The 17,377-nt window shown below is 44.0% G+C and overlaps 1 protein-coding gene across 1 annotated transcript in view; it reads right to left on the minus strand.

Annotated features, from left to right (window-relative positions):
• fbn1 (fibrillin 1) overlaps positions 1 to 15,325 on the minus strand; it is a 57,508-nt gene extending 42,183 nt beyond the window's left edge. The window contains exons 1-9 of the mRNA XM_068570266.1: positions 15,199 to 15,325; positions 14,685 to 14,973; positions 11,749 to 11,831; positions 10,071 to 10,169; positions 9,359 to 9,454; positions 8,289 to 8,384; positions 2,531 to 2,728; positions 1,353 to 1,478; positions 23 to 148 (exon numbers count right to left, since the gene is read on the minus strand). Of these exons, the coding sequence (XP_068426367.1) occupies positions 23 to 148; positions 1,353 to 1,478; positions 2,531 to 2,728; positions 8,289 to 8,384; positions 9,359 to 9,454; positions 10,071 to 10,169; positions 11,749 to 11,831; positions 14,685 to 14,875 (1,015 nt within the window). The 5' untranslated portion in view covers positions 14,876 to 14,973; positions 15,199 to 15,325. The remainder of the gene's footprint in view (positions 1 to 22; positions 149 to 1,352; positions 1,479 to 2,530; positions 2,729 to 8,288; positions 8,385 to 9,358; positions 9,455 to 10,070; positions 10,170 to 11,748; positions 11,832 to 14,684; positions 14,974 to 15,198) is intronic.
• Between the last annotated feature and the right edge of the window lie 2,052 nt (positions 15,326 to 17,377).

The following is a 17,377-nucleotide window of genomic DNA, read 5'->3' on the forward strand; positions in this document are numbered from 1 at the left end:
AGAGGTGTGACAGGCGACTCACCGATACACCTGGATCCGTCCGAGGAGGTGTAATATCCCGGGGGACACTTGCAGAAGTAGCTGCCGACAGTATTCGAGCATTCACCGATACCACAGAGACCTGGAATGTTTGAACACTCGTCCAGATCTACAGAGAGAGGAGAGGAGAGGAGAGGAGACATCAAGTATGTCCCAAAACATTTCAGATCACTTCCTGTTTGTCAAAAACTGCACAGTAATCATAACTTTTGATGAAAGCGATTCAGCTGATACGTGAATGCTTTCAAAAGTGACTGGAGCACATGTTGGCAGAGAGCATGGAAATAAGGCATTGTCACAGGATATTAAATCCAGGGGCCTCTGTAGCTGCTCATCTGTTAGCACCGTTGCACAAAGTCTGTTAAGAAATACACTGTAACTTAGACCGGTTCAAAATGTCTTTTACACAATCCAGAAGTTTTCCGGCAATTATTTCTGGGCATAAAATAGCACATATTTTACTCTTACTGCAAATGAGTGCCACAAAAGCTTGCTCGGCCTGTTTCACTCGTGAGTAAAGCTTGGTCTGGAAATTGTCATATTCAGTTCTTAATGAGACAATATTTTACACAGGCTAACTGTGGGTCTCTATGTGAGGACTAGAAGTGATGCAGAGTGAGGGCCGCAAAGTTAAAAGACTGTGGTCTAATAATAAGGCAGTGAGAAGTTGTTAATTGTTAATTAAAAGTCTCTTGATTCATAGTATGCAGTGACATACCAGTTGAGAAGCTGTTTAGAAGTAAAACTACTAGTTAGTATTGAACTAAAATGCCAAATGGTATGAAGAAGAGTCGGGAAAGTGACTCAGAAATGTGTATTATACAGCACTATTGACATTTACTAACATAAGCTAACATCCACTCCCATAAGCTACTGGTCAGACCGAAACAAATAAGGTTAAATTAACAAGACCCTGTATTTGTATGAGAAAAAAAAGTATTATTTAGACTTTCAAAAGTGACATAGTCTCTCCTCAACACACGTGAAGTGGAGGGAAAGCCTCTTGCTAGCCTCACAATTAAGTGTGAAACAGGATTACTGAGAGAAAGCTGAATGCTGCTTTGGTTTAATTAAACGTATTTTAAGGGACGGGCAAAGTGGCTTATGTGTGGTCTTTCCCCACCAAGTAATAATCAAAATACCGCAGCTGAGGTGAAGTTAACCACATCTAGAAGGATGTGGCTTCTAACTCTACTTTCACATTGTTAACTGGGAGCTTTTAAAATAATTTATTTGAGGCTGCCCTGTCATTCAAGCACACACTGAAAGTAAGACATTTCACAGTTTTAACGGGATGGCTGCTTCACTCCTACCGTCACATTTCTGTGTGACCTCGTTGAACTTGTGCCCAGCGGGGCATTTACATTCAAAGGATCCCACTGTGTTGATACAGTTCCCTCCTTCACAGATGCCAGGGATGGCCTGGCACTCATCCACATCTGTACATACAGAGCACACAATTAATACACACTCTCACACACGTGGGCACACATTGCTTAAATGTACAAAACGAGGAAAATGATAAATAGATGGTCAAATAGACACTCAGCACAGCGGCAATAGGGCAACACACACACACACACACAGACAGACAGACTAACATTAACACAGAAATCTGCACACGCCTTGATGTGCCTGGATTGAAACTGGGTCTGTTTTAGGAGTCTGGCTCTGATCTCCCTGCGATCAACTGAGTGACAAAAGAAAAGAGAGAGAGAGAGAGAAAGCAAGAAGAGGAATGTCTCCTGTAAGAGGAACAGAAACCAAAGCCAAGTAGACCAAGGAAGAGATAGAAATACAGAAAAGATAGGCCTACAGTCAGACAGAAGGTAACCGTTGTGATCACATACACTACTCTCATTAGGGAGTTGATTTTGAGCACTGGGTTAGTCTCAAAATCTATCGCTTCAATCACTTTTGAGAGAGGCTTGAAATCTGTGACTGTGTGTGAGTTGCATTGGTGGTTAAATTCAAAAGAATTCATAAGAATTTGACAGAATAAAATCGAGGTTTCGGGCTGAAACCTCCAGGAGGCTGATGCCGTCTCAGAGCACTCCATGTTGCTCTGGGTCCTGGCTCAGGTCCGCCTCCCCTGCAGAGGTTCTGATGTTGTTGGGTCTGGAGCAGACAGGCAGAGGGCCGCCTCACCGTAAATGAGCTCTCCCACGTGGCACCGCCACTGACCCGTGTTACTGACTCTGACAGTCCCGCCACAGCGGGCGTCTGCGGGCATTCCATACACATGTGGGAGGCACTGCCACCAACCCCAATTTAACCCAATTAGAACTAATCCTCTGGAGAGGGGATGATGGGTAGAGATGAGGGGACGACAGAGGGAGAGGGCCGAAGGCAGACGGAGAGGGAGAAGGAGTTAAAGCGTCAGAGAGAATAGAAACGGCACATCACCTGAAGAAGGAGAGGGGAGGGACAAAAAAAAAAATAGAGACAAAAACTGAAAAAAGAGACGGAGATGATGAGGAACAGACTTTACCTTGGCACGCCCCGGTGCGGTGGTTTGGTATGAACCCTCTGCGGCAGGGTTGAGGCTGGGCTGGGCACATCTCACAGGGGTGACCCCACGCCCGTCCCACTGTGGCGCAGCACAAGGTCTTTGTGCACACAATGCCTGTGAGCTGGCCCTGACACATCTGGTTATGCACCGAGGCGAAGCACGGCCCAGTGCGGTAGTCTGCAGAGGCAAAGCAAGAGTGTGCTTTTGTGGAAACTTCAATGTGTTGCTTTATTTCCAGTGCAAACACAATGCAAAACAGGCAAACTTTGGTTGAGAAATTTAAAAAAAAAAACTTCCTTTGGTTTGTGGAATTTAAAAAAATAGGACAACACTTAACTTGTTAAATACTTGATGGTGACAAAGAAACCAAGAACCTGGACTTGTTCTTGCATCTGAGAGTGAATGATTGTCTGGCATACACGCTCAACCTGAATGTGAATGCAATTTTGCACGACATCTACAACTCCCCACATCATATGTGTTGAAAGAGCTGCAGAGCGGACACACTCCATAAAGAATGCATTGTCTGTTCCTGGCATTTTAATCGGTCTGGCTCTCAGGTGCATTGTACGTACGTGTGTGTGTGTGTGTGTGTGTGTGTGTGTGTGTGTGTGTGTGTGTGTATGTGTGCGTGTGATAGAAAAAAAGCAGCGATAGAGAAAGGGTCTGGAAAACCTTTTAAAGTTGTGTGGGCGGATGTGGAGAGTAAAAGACACAAGCTAGAATAAACAGAGACAATGAAAAATCAGGCTGCTGCACATAATATACGATCATCAGTTTCTTTAGTTGCCTGTATTGTACTTGAAGGCAATTTCACACATTCACCACGGAGTGCGCTGCTTTTTCTCATTTTTTTGAGTAACACACCATCTAGGGTATTGATCATCTCCAAGGCCAACAGCAGATGATTGACAGGGCATGTCTGCGGAGTACAGTGGGTCATTTTGGCCGCTAGCAACAGCAGCCTAGAGTTACACACTACATAGCTCAAGTGTGTCAAGAAAGTCCCTTCGTCGAGATTCTTCACCTCACCTCCCCTTCAAGGTGTACTCCTCATTCCCTTGATGCCACTGCTTGCATGCATCTAACCCCTCACTTCATCCTCCCTTCAAACACCACTCCTCAGCTGCAAACTCCCCCGCGGCTTTAGCAGAATCAACCGAATCTTATCAGGTGAGGGGTTGGGAAGATGGCGAAACAGAGATAGGGGACGGCGCACGAAAGAGAGAGTGAAAAACGCATCCCTCCCAAAAGAATCTGGCCGAGATCCAGAAGCAAAAATCATTTCCACATTTCACGGCAGACAACAGACGGCGAGAGGAAAGAGGGAGACCGGTTCCAACGGTGCAGTCGTTTAAAACAAACGAGACATTGTGCGTTTCCCGTGTGGACAGGGGCCCAGCCCAGATCCGTCACGTGCACCACAGCCTCCGCGGTCTCTCTGCCTGTGGCACCAGCGCTGTGTGAAACAGAACTGGGTCATCTCTCCTTCTCTTTCTCACTCCCTCTAGCTCTGGCTCCACTGGGGACCAAATGCTTTTTAATCCTCCTTCTCTGTTCACCCAGCGGAGGAATGGAAATGAGTACATTCACTCAAGTACAGTTTGATTTACTTGTAGTTTACTTGATTATTTTCATTGTTGGCGACCCTCTACACGAGCACATTTCAGAGGGAGCTACCAGAAAGCTAGTACTTGCTGTTTTGAGGATTAAATTGCAAGATTAACTCAAGCTAAACTCGGATCATATGATGCATTGTAACAGAAGTATCTCAAAGATATAGTACAAGAACAGTAAGTGTGCACAAGCTGGACCTGCTAGAACATTTAAGGAATTGTTCGAAGAGAAGATTGATCGTCCTGCACTAAGCCCCCTGTTAAATTGCAGCCTTTTTTTTTACAGTTGAGTTTTCTACATATTTAAGAGATCCAATGCTGGCTGTTGCCAAACTAAGCTTCATATTTAACAGACCGATATGAGAGTGGAACCATTCTTCTTAATCTCTACGCAAGTGTGACGGCCCTCTTGGTTAGGCAGGGCCTTGGGAAAGCCCAACATGTCACTCTATTCCTTTAAAAAGCAATCTATCACTCACGAAATAACACAATTTCACTTAAAGTCACAGCTTGAAATTAATACCGATGACTATACATGAACTACATAAGCAAATAATTGCCGGGCGCCCATCAGCAGCGTCTCCTCCTCCTGCCAGGAGGACAGAGCCTCGTCGCTGTGACACCAGGCTGCTGGAGGAAAGTGAGGCAGAACCAGGACTAGATTGACAGATCCCGCTGCATTGAAATGAAAGTTACTCTAAAGGGACTCTGGTGCTTGGAAACACTACCACTTTCGTCCACAGGGACCCCCAAAATCAGCACAAAATAAAGGTTCCTTGTCATAACTTTAAGCAAAACCTTTCTGCAGGCAACAAACAGAACCGGCAGCCAGTTATCTTCTGTGTTTACTTAAAGCGTACATTATGTGCCTTACCTACAACAACAAAGCAATACACCGTATAGGAAAAAGCAATTACAGGAGCTATGGAAAGTTTCTACATGGCGCCCACATAAGTACAGCAGACTGTGTAAAGAACTCAAGTTTCTCTTTTCATCAGATTAAGGTTTATGTGTTATTACAGTCGGGCTGCCACACATAATCCATCCGACATAATACCTGCTCATTACAGCTGTTGGTGGAGGAGAGCAAACAGTAAAAACACAAAGATCTGAGCATGAAATGAAGCAAATACAAGTGCAGCACTTAAACAGTCAGCTGAGGTAAACAGGGAGAGGCGGACAGCTGTAGGGTGAAAGTGTTGTCATTTCATCTGTCATCTCACTGTCTCTCTGTGAACTTCATACATCTGGGGGATCCACCCATGTCCTCTACATCTGGGAGCAATCGCATATGTTCACACACAAACGCACTCTAATTCATACACACACACACACACACACACACACACACACACACACACACACACACGCAGAATCAAAGCCAACGTCCCAGCCCCTCATTCGCAGTCTAGCCAGAGATGATCTCAACAGAACAAAACTTACAAAAATGCTGCTCTTGTTTTTTGCTTTTCTGCCCTACTTTTGGAAACATGTTTGCATGTTATGGTAGCCGAACACGCATCTCAATATGGGAGCGGATCGTTGGTTTTGACGCCGAATAGCAGGCGATTTCATGTCAGTGCAGAGGTTCAGTTTCTTCTGGAACCAAAGAGAAACGCTGGCTTCCTCAATGATCGGTGAGTTCATGCACAGCAACAACAGCCTTGGTGTGAACAAGGGGGGAAGCCTGCAGGGAAGTTGATCAAAAGAGTTTCCTGGATTAACTCCAAAATGTTTGGACACACACACAAACGTCCATCTAGCTTTTCCATATCCAGATAATCTCCCTCCTTGCAGATGGTGTTCACAGCATCCTTACATGCCTTAACATTTTGTGCGCACACATCTGTGTGTTCATGCATGTGCTATGGGGTCTTATATCTGGGTGGGGCCTTCCTTCCCTATTGGCCATCAGCAGATTTCTCCATCCTCCCAGGACTAACAAGTCAAGCACACACTCAAAGACACACACACAGAGACACACACTTGGTTATCTATCTACTGAGGTTTGCATTGGGCTAGAACAGAGCCTGATCGGGGGAAAAGTCAGCGAGGCATTCACAGACAAGAGAGCCCCTCAGCTGACTGACAGGCTTCCCTGTTGTGCTCCGACTGCTGACTTATCGACCGTGTAACTCACATGTTACCACTTTTCAGGCCAGTCTTTCACCGCCATCCCTCGATGGCGTCACACCGAAAAGCTCAAATGTCCTGCCGCGCAGTTCAGCGACTCTGCAGCGGGAGCAGGGAGCCCTGCGTGCGATCAGCAGCATTGCGGCGGGATCTCACCAATCCCACATTCCGACCCAAATCACATTTGTGACCAACAAAGAACGCGTTGATGTACCGGGCTGCGTTTTCACTGCCGTCAGCTGTGCCTGGTGGTGGGACCACTGGTCAGCAGATTGCCAGTCACTTTGGCAGCAGCACACACAGCTCAAAGTCTCACAGCCCCGCGGTGTTGATGTGTTCATGCTGAGCCCTGATTGCACCAGGATCTTTTTCCACGTCCAAGACGACCTCCTGAATGCAGCTACTTCTCCCCTGGTTTGTGGAAAAGCGTGTGTGTTTGCGTTAATGTGATAAGATCATGCCGTAATGGGCCACGGTTCTGTAAATTGCACTGAAAACAGTGTGTGGTGGTGCACGTGCGCGTGGATGTGTGGACACTTTATGCATGTGCTTGTGTTTGTGTGAGAGCACAATGGCTTTCCCTTGGGAGGGGATGGATACGAGCCAAGGAAATTCCAATGAAAGTAACCGAACCCAAAACGCCACCGTCTCCGTTGGTCTACTTTCCCCACCTCTCTCGGTGCAACCAAGTGCGAGGCGAAGGAACCAAGAACTGATCAATTTAAAAGTCAATAAAATGTGTTGTGAATGAAGCCCATCGCAAGTCCCCAAATCCAAACATGACGTATTCAAATAGCTTCAAAACCCCAAAATATTCAATTAATAACAATACAAAAAAGAAAAACCGCAGAACCTCACTTGTGAGACGCTCTATAGACATATTCAAAGTGATGAACGATGTTCATCGTTTTGAATGGTGAACATAGTTCAGATGGAAGTTGGTTTGCGAGCAGCTGTTCCCAGACAAACCCAAACGGAACAAAAAGGCTGCCTGTTTCAATCATACAACAACACTCTCACTATAGCAGACAAGAAACAGACTATCATTCATAAAGCAGCAGACAGTGAGTGGCCAGCTTGCATGCTTTTCACCTGACAAAGACCAACAGATGTGGCCCGTACACCACTTCTTCATCAGACATACCACAGCAGAGCATTGCAGAGATCTTCTTGTGTTCTCTGAAAAGCGTGAACATCGAGAAGATACTGAGTGCTGAATTTGAATTCCTCCACAGTCTCAGGAGCACTTTGGCCAAGCTTCCACAGGAAAGAGTGGAAACCAAAGTCACAACATGTAGAAGTGTGCTTCTGCAGATAAGACCTGGCGCTAACCCACCAGGCAACTCGATAGTGCCTTCTGAGTTGCAAGGGTTGAAGAAAACACTAAAGTAAACGAAGGGACTGATCCTCATCCAGACCCGACAGACAGCCCTCTGAAGCATGGCCTCATTAAAAGGAACGTTACTAATTAGGAGCACTGCTGCCAATCCAAATATTAGCTTTACAAGGTCACATCTTTGACCTCTACATGTCATCCCCGCCACAGACCCCAAAGCACAGGCACTGCGCAGGCCGCTCTCGGTTTGCGTGCGCTTGTATACTTTGGAGCCTTTGCTCTCATGTGCAAGAGAGCAACCACAGGAGGTTGGGAGGTCTTCAGTTAACAAACAGCGCATATTTAAAAAAAAAGACGTTTCATTCCCAAGAGCGTTGTTTTAGAACAGATGTGGAAAATAATTGTCATTTCTGAGCTCAAGCCTGACATGCAAATGTTCCACAACAAACCACATTCCTGGTGCTGGTGGCATGACGAAGCAAGAATTTGAAGGAAGGAAAAAAAAAAACGTCATTCAGTGTCAAGTCACGTTGTAACATGAGCAGCACATGTGGCTTAAAAGAATTAACACTTGATGAGTATTGAGTCATCAGTGTAGAGCACAGAGGCAGCATGAATGGGATAAAGGCAAAGGAAGTGTGGCGCTCATTACCTCTCTCACACTGAGCCCCGGTGAAGCCGTAGGTACACACACATCGGTTGGGAGCCACACACCTTCCTCCATTAAGACAGCCATTTTCACAAACCGCTGGGGGAAGGAAAACGAGAAAAACAAACAAAGATTGAGACAAAATGAGACAATATTCACAGGATATTTGAGGTTTCGAGAAACTTGGGTCTCGTGTTTGCAGGCCATCATTTCTCTTGGTTATGGTCACGATGCAGTCACTAAATGAATGGCAGATATCTGGGAACATGACGACATTGCTAAAAAAGAATCAGATGGGGCAACAAACAGAGCACCCATTGATCGGACCAGCCACAGACAAACTGAGGCACATTATCTCAACCACTTTATTTGGAGGTAAAACCCAGAATGCTGGAAATGATCCTTCAGGAAAACTGAAAAACAACTCACACAACTATAGTAAGTATGCGAGTTGATTCAGGAACATGATCTGCACACTGTAACAGATGTTTAAAAGAGTTTGATTCATAATTTTACAGATTGTTTTCTTTTCCAAATAAGTCTGGCTTTGCGTGTGAATGCTCTCTTTTCTTTTCTTTCTTTGTTCCAGAAATGTTGCCGTGAGCACGTCTCAGCAAGTAAAGAGTTGCTATAAACTCCTGAGCCTGTGTCGAGATCATGCGTTTCAGTCGTGTGTGTCTCTGTACGTCTTCCCGGTAATCTGCACTCTCCTGTGTGCACTTTTCTGGTTACTAATAGGAATAGTTACTAATAGGCCAAAACTATAGGAGCCCTGGGGGACCGTACTTGGGCACAGCATTTTTGAGCTAAATGCTAACTCTGACATGGCAACACGGTCGCAATGAAAATGTCCAAATGCTGATGTTTAGCAAGTCCAATATTTACTATGCTCAGATCTTAGTTAAGCTTGATAGTATGCTAGGATTAGTTAATTAGCACTAAACCCAGGCTCAAAAGGAAATATCCAAACGTAGCTTATCTTTATCTTCAATGAATCCAAGGCGTGTTAAAGCATGCTGACAATATTAAAGTGTGTCACAGCGGTCTTGTTGTATTTTCAGGTGGATCCTTACGTTGACCGCAGTGGTTTCCCACGTAGCCTTTCTGACACTGGCAGTTGTCCTCGGCACATGATCCCCCGTTCATACACCGAACATTACAGTGCTGGACTGTGGGCACAACAACACACACACACACACATACATTCACACACAGAGCAATGTTGCGAATTCAATTCAGAGCACACAAACTTGCGCTGCGTATTAGATTTACAACATAAACAGAATGCATGCTGAACTCCAAAGCCGTGCTCAGATATAATTTCCTCGACATTTATGGTGTGCAAACAGATGAGCGCATTGGGTTGAAGCGCTGAGAGCTGCATGAAGAGCAACATGGAGGAGATGTTGACTGTGGACGTCTTCCAAAGCACACACACACCCAAAAGGACTCACTTACGCTCTCACACACACACACACACACACACACACACACACACACACCACCTACAAGATTGACCGCTATTTGCAAGAACGTGATTGCAACATATAGATCATGCTTGACGCAGTTTCAAGGGATGTTTTTTTTGGCTTAGTATCTCGTACTTTTGTGCCATGCTAGTTCGTGTTTATAACTCGTGATGAGGAGGAGAAAACGTCGTAAAAAAATATGCAGATGGCACACTTAAACTATCTATGCACACTATATTATGAAACCCATAAAGCTGATGATAGCAAGCTTCAAAAGAGTTCACTCCGTGGGAAAGGGGAGGTGATGTTTAACGACCTGACTTGGATCCACAGGATGGGGCGATCTGGCCGTTGGGGCAGGTGCACATGTTGGGTCTGGAGCAGAAACCATCTCCACATGAACTCCGGCAGATCGCTGCAAAGGAGAACATGACACTCGGTCAAACAACATAACAAACTTCCTTCAGGTGCGAGATGAAATAACAGTCCAATGCTCACTTTACGATGCCAGGATTTGTCTTGATTGTGCGTGAGAAAACATTCATGTTATGTATCTGGTGCTTGTCCGCCCGTCCCCCTACTGGTTTTGAATTTCCGGTTTGAGTTTCATTTGGTTTAACTTCTGCCATGTTCTAAACATCATACTGAGCTCTCTCTTCTATAATATTTCAAAACTCAAACAGACCACAGTCCAAATATGGCCGAACCTTCCGTGTAACCTTCATCATGGTTAAGTTATGGAAGCCCAATTGGCGACGGCGTCGAGCTATTTTCTTCTTTGAGTTTTTGTTGCCATAAATGTGTACCAGTGTGTGTATTCAGTGTGCGCTGGCTGTTTTCGCTCAGTTGTTCTCTTTTCCCACAGATTGTTGTTGGCATGGTCCCCCGCACCCAGCTCCCATCAGGTAGAGTCCAGCCACTGACCCCTACTCCCTGAACCCCACTGCTAAACAATGTCATTAGAGCCGCGACAGGCATCCGGCCAGCCGACCCGCCAGACTGCAATCACACAACTCTACAGCCCCTCAGACCTTCCTGTCTACCGAGAGGGAGAGAGGGAGAGAGAAAGAGAGGGAGAGAGAAAGAGAGAGAGGGGGGGAGGAAATACAAAAAGAAAAGAAACCAGAAAAAGAAACCACTGCCAGAATACCAGAGGAAATGGACCAAAATTAATGACCAATTCCCACTTGTTTTATGTCATGTTATCAGCTTATTGCAATCATTAACTCAACTAAACCGTTGCTAATGTAAAATCAAAGGGGGATACAACGTCTTCAAATATTTGGTTTGTACCTGAGTTAATTCCAATTAGTAAGTCCCAGTATTTATTTAGGCATGTGGACAAATATTTGGCATCATATAACCAAAAAAAAAACCTGTATAGAAAAGACAGTTCAGTCAGAGGACAAAAGATTCTTCTAAATGTTGTTTTACATTATTGTTATAAGTTATTGCTAATACATTATTCTAGTGATCATTTAAACTGTTATGTATACCAAAACTGTTAGCTTACTTATTCACCTGTTGCAACTTTGAACCGTGTGAATGCAACAAGACTTCTGAAAGTAAATAAATATATATAATATAATCAATGTTTGTTCATTACCTGAAAACTAAGATAAACTCATTAAATAAGTGCATTAATGAAGCGAAGTTACATATTATGGTATAGTAACGTAGTACAGTGTATTTTATTCCTGCTATATTAATTAGATACTGTTGAAACAAGAGATTACTTAACTTATTATGTGCTGCAAATACATTTTAATAAAAGTCTGTTCTGTATTAGTCCCATTTCATCTGTTTCCCAACAAAGTAGAACTTTTCAAGCAACGTTTCATGCATCCCAGGTATGTAACACTCTGTTACCGGATGGCTCCAATAAAAAAAGGCATTGTGCTGTTATCTGAACAGCCTGTGACGTTCATAAAGAGCTAAAAATTCAACTTGACCTGAATTTAAGTCGATACAGGAATAAAGGAGGTGATACTTACGAACAATGCACTGGTTTCCTCCAGTCAGAGTCTTCCAGCCTGGGCAGCAGTAGGCGTTGTTCCTTGAGCCACACACATTTGGTCTGAGGAAGACGCAGCATCAGAAGGTCAATATCCAGTTCTGATTCTCAAGTCGAGTCCATTTTATTCATATCGACCATCATCTTTGAGGGCTTTACAACCTGTCCAACAGGCAACACCCTCAGTCTTTAGACCCTCGATCGTATAATAATAATAAGGACACTTCAACAGGATCAAACTTCAGTCATCACATGCTCACCATCACTAAAAATCCCAGTGAGGTTTGCAGGATTAGCAAGGCCCCGCCCACAATACTGAAATTATGTTCATGCACACGTTTTCAAAGCCTACGTGATTAACGATTAACGGCTTTGATTGAAAACGTCATGATTCATGAGCGGCTCAATCGAAGACTGATCTACTTTTCCTTTTTGACCCTGAATAGGTAAATCTATGAAGTATTTCACAAGAAAGTACACAAAACAAGGTATTATTTACCCCTGCAATTATCGAGTGACCCCTTAGATCAGGGGTTGGCAAACTATTTGGCTCAGGGGCCACAATGAATTTTAAAATTTGACAGACAGGCCGGGCCTAGCATAGTAAAGCTACGTTCACATCAAACGCGTCGCGAATGTTACTCGTGCCTGCAAGGGGGCGTGGCTTATCTCTGTGGCTCATCTCCATAAACTAGTTACCGTTTCCGACATCCACCATGGACATAACCACCAGTTCTGCTTTGTACTTGTTGTGTAAATTCCACAAACATTGGAACATCAAACCCGACCGTGTCTGGGTTCATAATATTAATGATCCGTAGTCCCACGACAGCGTCTGAATGACGGCCGCTGCCAGCGCTACTTCAGACGGACCAGCAGCAGTTTGACGCATCGTTCGAGCCGCCACGCCGAAAATTAGCTTTTTGGCAACCATCCGCATCTGTGCATTGACTTTGCATGTAATCTACTCGCGCGTGAAATTCGCAACACTTTTGGTGTGAACGCAGCATTAGCATACTTGGCGGAAAAGTGGCGGCTGATATTGTATTCCTTGAACCGCAATGGTTTCTTGGCAAAGAAGACATACAGCCTTTGATCGTACTTCGGTGAAAATATATATAGCAGTCCATTCCTCATTAAACACTGTCGACTTTTCTTTTTTTTGGTCATTTTCTTTTCTTTTCTCATTGTGACAGAAGTGGCTCAATGTAGGACGCTGGCAGGAGGCTGGCAGGCAGAACCCTAAATGTCACATGACATGAACGCGCAGGGCGGCGCAGTCCCGTGCGTCTGATGTGCGTTCGTTGTGCCAAGGAAAAATACTCTGGATGCAGCTGGCAGTTCATTTTACAACTCTTAAACTGTTATAGTACGAACGCGGTGTCCGCCGACAGAAAGTGCCAAATCCAAATTACTTGAAGACGTAATTCAAAAGGATTCTGAACGCTAAGAAGTGGAGCTTTCTAGTGGTATGCGGGAAATTACGGTAATCGTAAAAAAAAAAAAAGTTAGAATTTTCTTTTTTTTTACTTAACTTATATTATATGTATATATATTTTTTAAATAGTATAATAATTATTATACTCGACGAGCCGTATAGGAACTGCGGGCCGTAGTTTGCCCACCCCTTCCTTAGATTGATCTTGTGACCCACTGTGGGGGTCTCAAGCCTTATGTTGGGAACCTCTGGACTGGTATGTGTGCTCCTTGCGGTGCTCTTGCTACTGCGGGGCGCGACCTGGCGTGCCGCATTTGGCACTTCCCAATACAAAATATTGTCGGTGAGGAAAATATTATGCTGCACAAGGTGTTTTAAGAAATTAGATGCACATATATATATATATATATATATATATATATATATATATATATATATATATATATATATATATATATATATATATATATATATATATACATATATATAAAAAATTAAAAAAGATTCCATCTGACATGGAAGTGAATGCCTCGGCCATCCTGTCACCTACAGGTCTGAAACACTATATATGTGAATGTGTAAGCTTTTACTAGGCATGAAGTGACTCAGGGGTCAGTGGATAAAATGTACGATGTAACTCCAAACAGATCGAGGTGAAAAATGAAACCTGGGAGTCTGTTAAGTCAGTGTGACACAGTATGCGGCCTGTATGCACTTCATTCCTCTGAACCCAGATGTTCTGATAAATGAAGCCAAAGCATGTAAAAAAAAAAAAAAAAAGGCCTTTGGAGGATGCTCATTGAGCTGTCTACAGTGTGACCTTCATCAGCTGTTTGCTGTCATCGCTGGACACACAAGTTCTTTCTGTTCTTTTCTTTTCTCTCTCTCTCTCTCTCTCTCTCTCTCTCTCTCTCTCTCTCTCTCTCTCTCTCTCTCTCTCCCTACATACACACATGCACACAACCTCTCCAGCAGTGACCCACTGTGTACAGCTGCAGATGTGATTTATCCACAACTGGGGTGTGGTGTTTTTGGCCAGAGGGATTAGACTGTTGGTTTCTATCCCTCTCTCTCTCTCTCTCTCTCTCTCTCTCTCTCTCTCTCTCTCTCTCTCTCTCTCTCTCTCTCTCTCTCTCTCTCTCTGCCACAGCCACACACGACCAATGGCCTCCTTTGTTTGCATGTCATTTATTATTGCATTCAGCAGGAATGCGATATTCCTGCCAGTATTTAATTACTCTGAACTTCCCATCGCAGACAATGTCACTAATGGGTCTCAGCCTGCCTTATTAAAAAAAGTGTTTCTGACATGCAATGATCATGAAAGAGTTCTTTACGTATAGGAAGAACAAACACCTGCTCTAAAACACACAGGAAGATGCTCATTTAATAAGGTTAAATGAAATACAAACTGTACGGTGTTAGACTAGGAAAATGTTCCAAAATGGGACTAAAAGGGATTATCATAGTCACATTACCCTCTGAGGACATCCGACCCTCCCCTCCTCTTGGCTCTGCTGGTTCTGGAGTCGGTCTGCTTGGTCATCGTCTCGCTGTCCTCGGTGTCCACCACCTCTGCAGCGTCTCCAAGCTCGGCGCAGAGCGACAGCAAGGCCACCAGAGCCACGGCCAACTGCAGCAGCCGTCCTCTACACGTACTGTCGGGCATATCCACTCTCAAGTGCACACAGCTCCAGTGCTCGGAAGAATAAAAGTAGTCTAAACTAGTTTCCCAGTCCCGTCGACCTCTGCAGTCTGGAGTCAAAGCTGCAAAACAATTTTTAAAAAAAAACAAGTTTGGAAAAGACGCAGAGGAGAGATGCTGCATGCGCACAAAAGAAAACGCAGCTCTCCTGCACTCTGAAAGGTGGCTACTGTGATTTCACTTCTACCATTACACATTAACATTCAAATTATTCAGTCCAGAGTCGCAAAAGCAAAGCATGCAGTGGAGAATGTGCACAATAGCGCACGAGTGAGTCGTTACTTTACCTTGTCTCCCGAACAGGAGATTCGCCTGAGACCCGACAGAGGACTACTTCACTCTTACTTGCAGGTACTGCTGAATTAAAGTTTAGAAGAAAACTGCGGAGAAGAAGAAAAGTCACTCAAACCTTTCGCTGAGCTGCTATAAATAGATGCGCATTTTAACTTCTGCAGTCTGCTCGTGCGCATCCAGTTGTGTGTTGACTTTGCACAGATAAGTTAGAGGAGCTGATGCATTCCAGAGGATGAGAATGGCAAAACTCACTGCGTCTCTCCCTCTCAGCAGAGCTCTTTCCTCATCCCTGCTCCGCTCAACTTTCCCCAAAACTTTTTTTTCTCTTCTCTTTCTTCCGCTGCTCTCGCGATACAAAAGCTCGAGCGCAAAAAAAAAGAAGAAGAAGAAGCTCAAGTTAAGGTCTGGACCACTAGTTTGGACTTTGAACATTAAAGTCAAGTCATAGAAGTTTGGCGGAAGAAGAGCTTCTAATACATTCATTTAGTAAACATATAGATGATAAATAATCTGTTTTTTTTTAACAATGCACCTGTTCACTCTTTACTGTAACATGTGGCGTGTGTCACCTCCGAACAGATAAAGGGTTAATGACTTGTAAACGGAAATTATACATTATATCAGTTACGAACCATTAATAAGAACACAAAAATCCCTTTGGCCAGTGAAGTCTGCAGGACTAAATGGTAATACATCAATTACTTTTTTGCCTCAGAATGTTCTTCCAAATTGAATAAGAGGACTAAGTTGTAATCCTGCATCTTGCCAGAAGTAGAACGACTGTAAAGTCCATTTTTATTACAACTTATAAACCATGTAAGTGTATATTTACTGTCGAAACAGGTACCAGAGAAGGATGACAGTGACACATTTTAGTTCACAAACTCCCAATTTAGTCCTCGTGAATACAATATGAAAACTGTTTCAATCCTCTTCATCTAGTGTTGAATGATGTCCTATACATATATACACTGTGCATGCTGTGTCTTTTGAGGAATTTTGTCCAGTGCAGTGATAGTTTTCACACACACTGATTCATGTCTGCAGCCACACCCAGCAAATATAGAGTCAGCCTGGCTTCTCTCTCAAGTATGCTATCACTCTAAAGCCTCTTGACACTGTATATTCAACTACATTAGTTTCCACTATCAGCTTTTTCCCTCCTTTCTTCTCTTCATATTCATCCACATTCTCCTCTCACACATGTTGGAACACCGCCTCAACCTGCACTTCTTCATAGGTTGAGTTTGATTGAGTAGATTGTGTTGATTTAGCGCATTCGATTTTGTAGTTTTGGTCATGACGACAGTTACATGAAATATGGCCACGGCAGAACTTTGCAAGTGAAAGGCTGGGGCGAAACATTACATGTTTCTGTTTCTGTTGACCCACTGCGCTGTGCCTCTGAACCGCAACACTAAGCCCTTTTGAAAAATGGCGGTAACCTGCCTAAGCTGCTCCAACGGGCGTCTCGGCATAGTATTTCATCTGGTGCACAGGATATATATATATATATATATATATATATATATATATATATATAAAATTATTAACTTCTACAACTTTTCTTTTCCATCCTCTGACACTCAGGTTGAGGCACGCATCCCTACGAGCCTCGCTGACATCTCCAGTTGGATGTTTGCCCACCACCTCAAACTTAGTCTCAACAATACTGCACTGCTTTTTTTTCCCCCCTTGGAAAGTCCTGCCCTCTCCAAGGCCTCTCCATCACTGCTGACAAGACCACGTTTTCTCCTGAACGGACTGCCAGGAGTCTTCGTCTGCCTCAAGACAACTCAGGCAGCACCCACAGTGCAATCCTGCAAATTTGCGAGTTTTTTCTTCTTCGAATCACTGTCCTTAAAAAGCGTCTTTATTTTCTTTGTAGCTATATGTCCTGTTTGGGCTACTGCAGCTCTCTCTCAGACAACCTCCCAAAACACGCCCTGTAAACTCTCCGACCACTCCATCAAAATATTGGAGGCGGCAACCATCTTCAGTTTCATAAATTTCTCAATCTACTCCCTTTGTAAACTCCCTTTCCTGTCTGCCCATGACCTTCTGTATGCAATTTGAAATGCTTAGGCTTTCTGCTTCCATACCTCCACGTCATGACTTTTTCTTGCCCTGCAGCTCTTCTGGTCATCGCTTCACCAAGTCTCATCTTTCTGC

The sequence above is a fragment of the Clinocottus analis genome, unplaced genomic scaffold, assembly GCF_023055335.1.
Source record: "Clinocottus analis isolate CAN_PGR_092001 unplaced genomic scaffold, fCliAna1.0.p SCAF_1, whole genome shotgun sequence".
NCBI classification, from domain to species: domain Eukaryota; kingdom Metazoa; phylum Chordata; class Actinopteri; order Perciformes; family Cottidae; genus Clinocottus; species Clinocottus analis.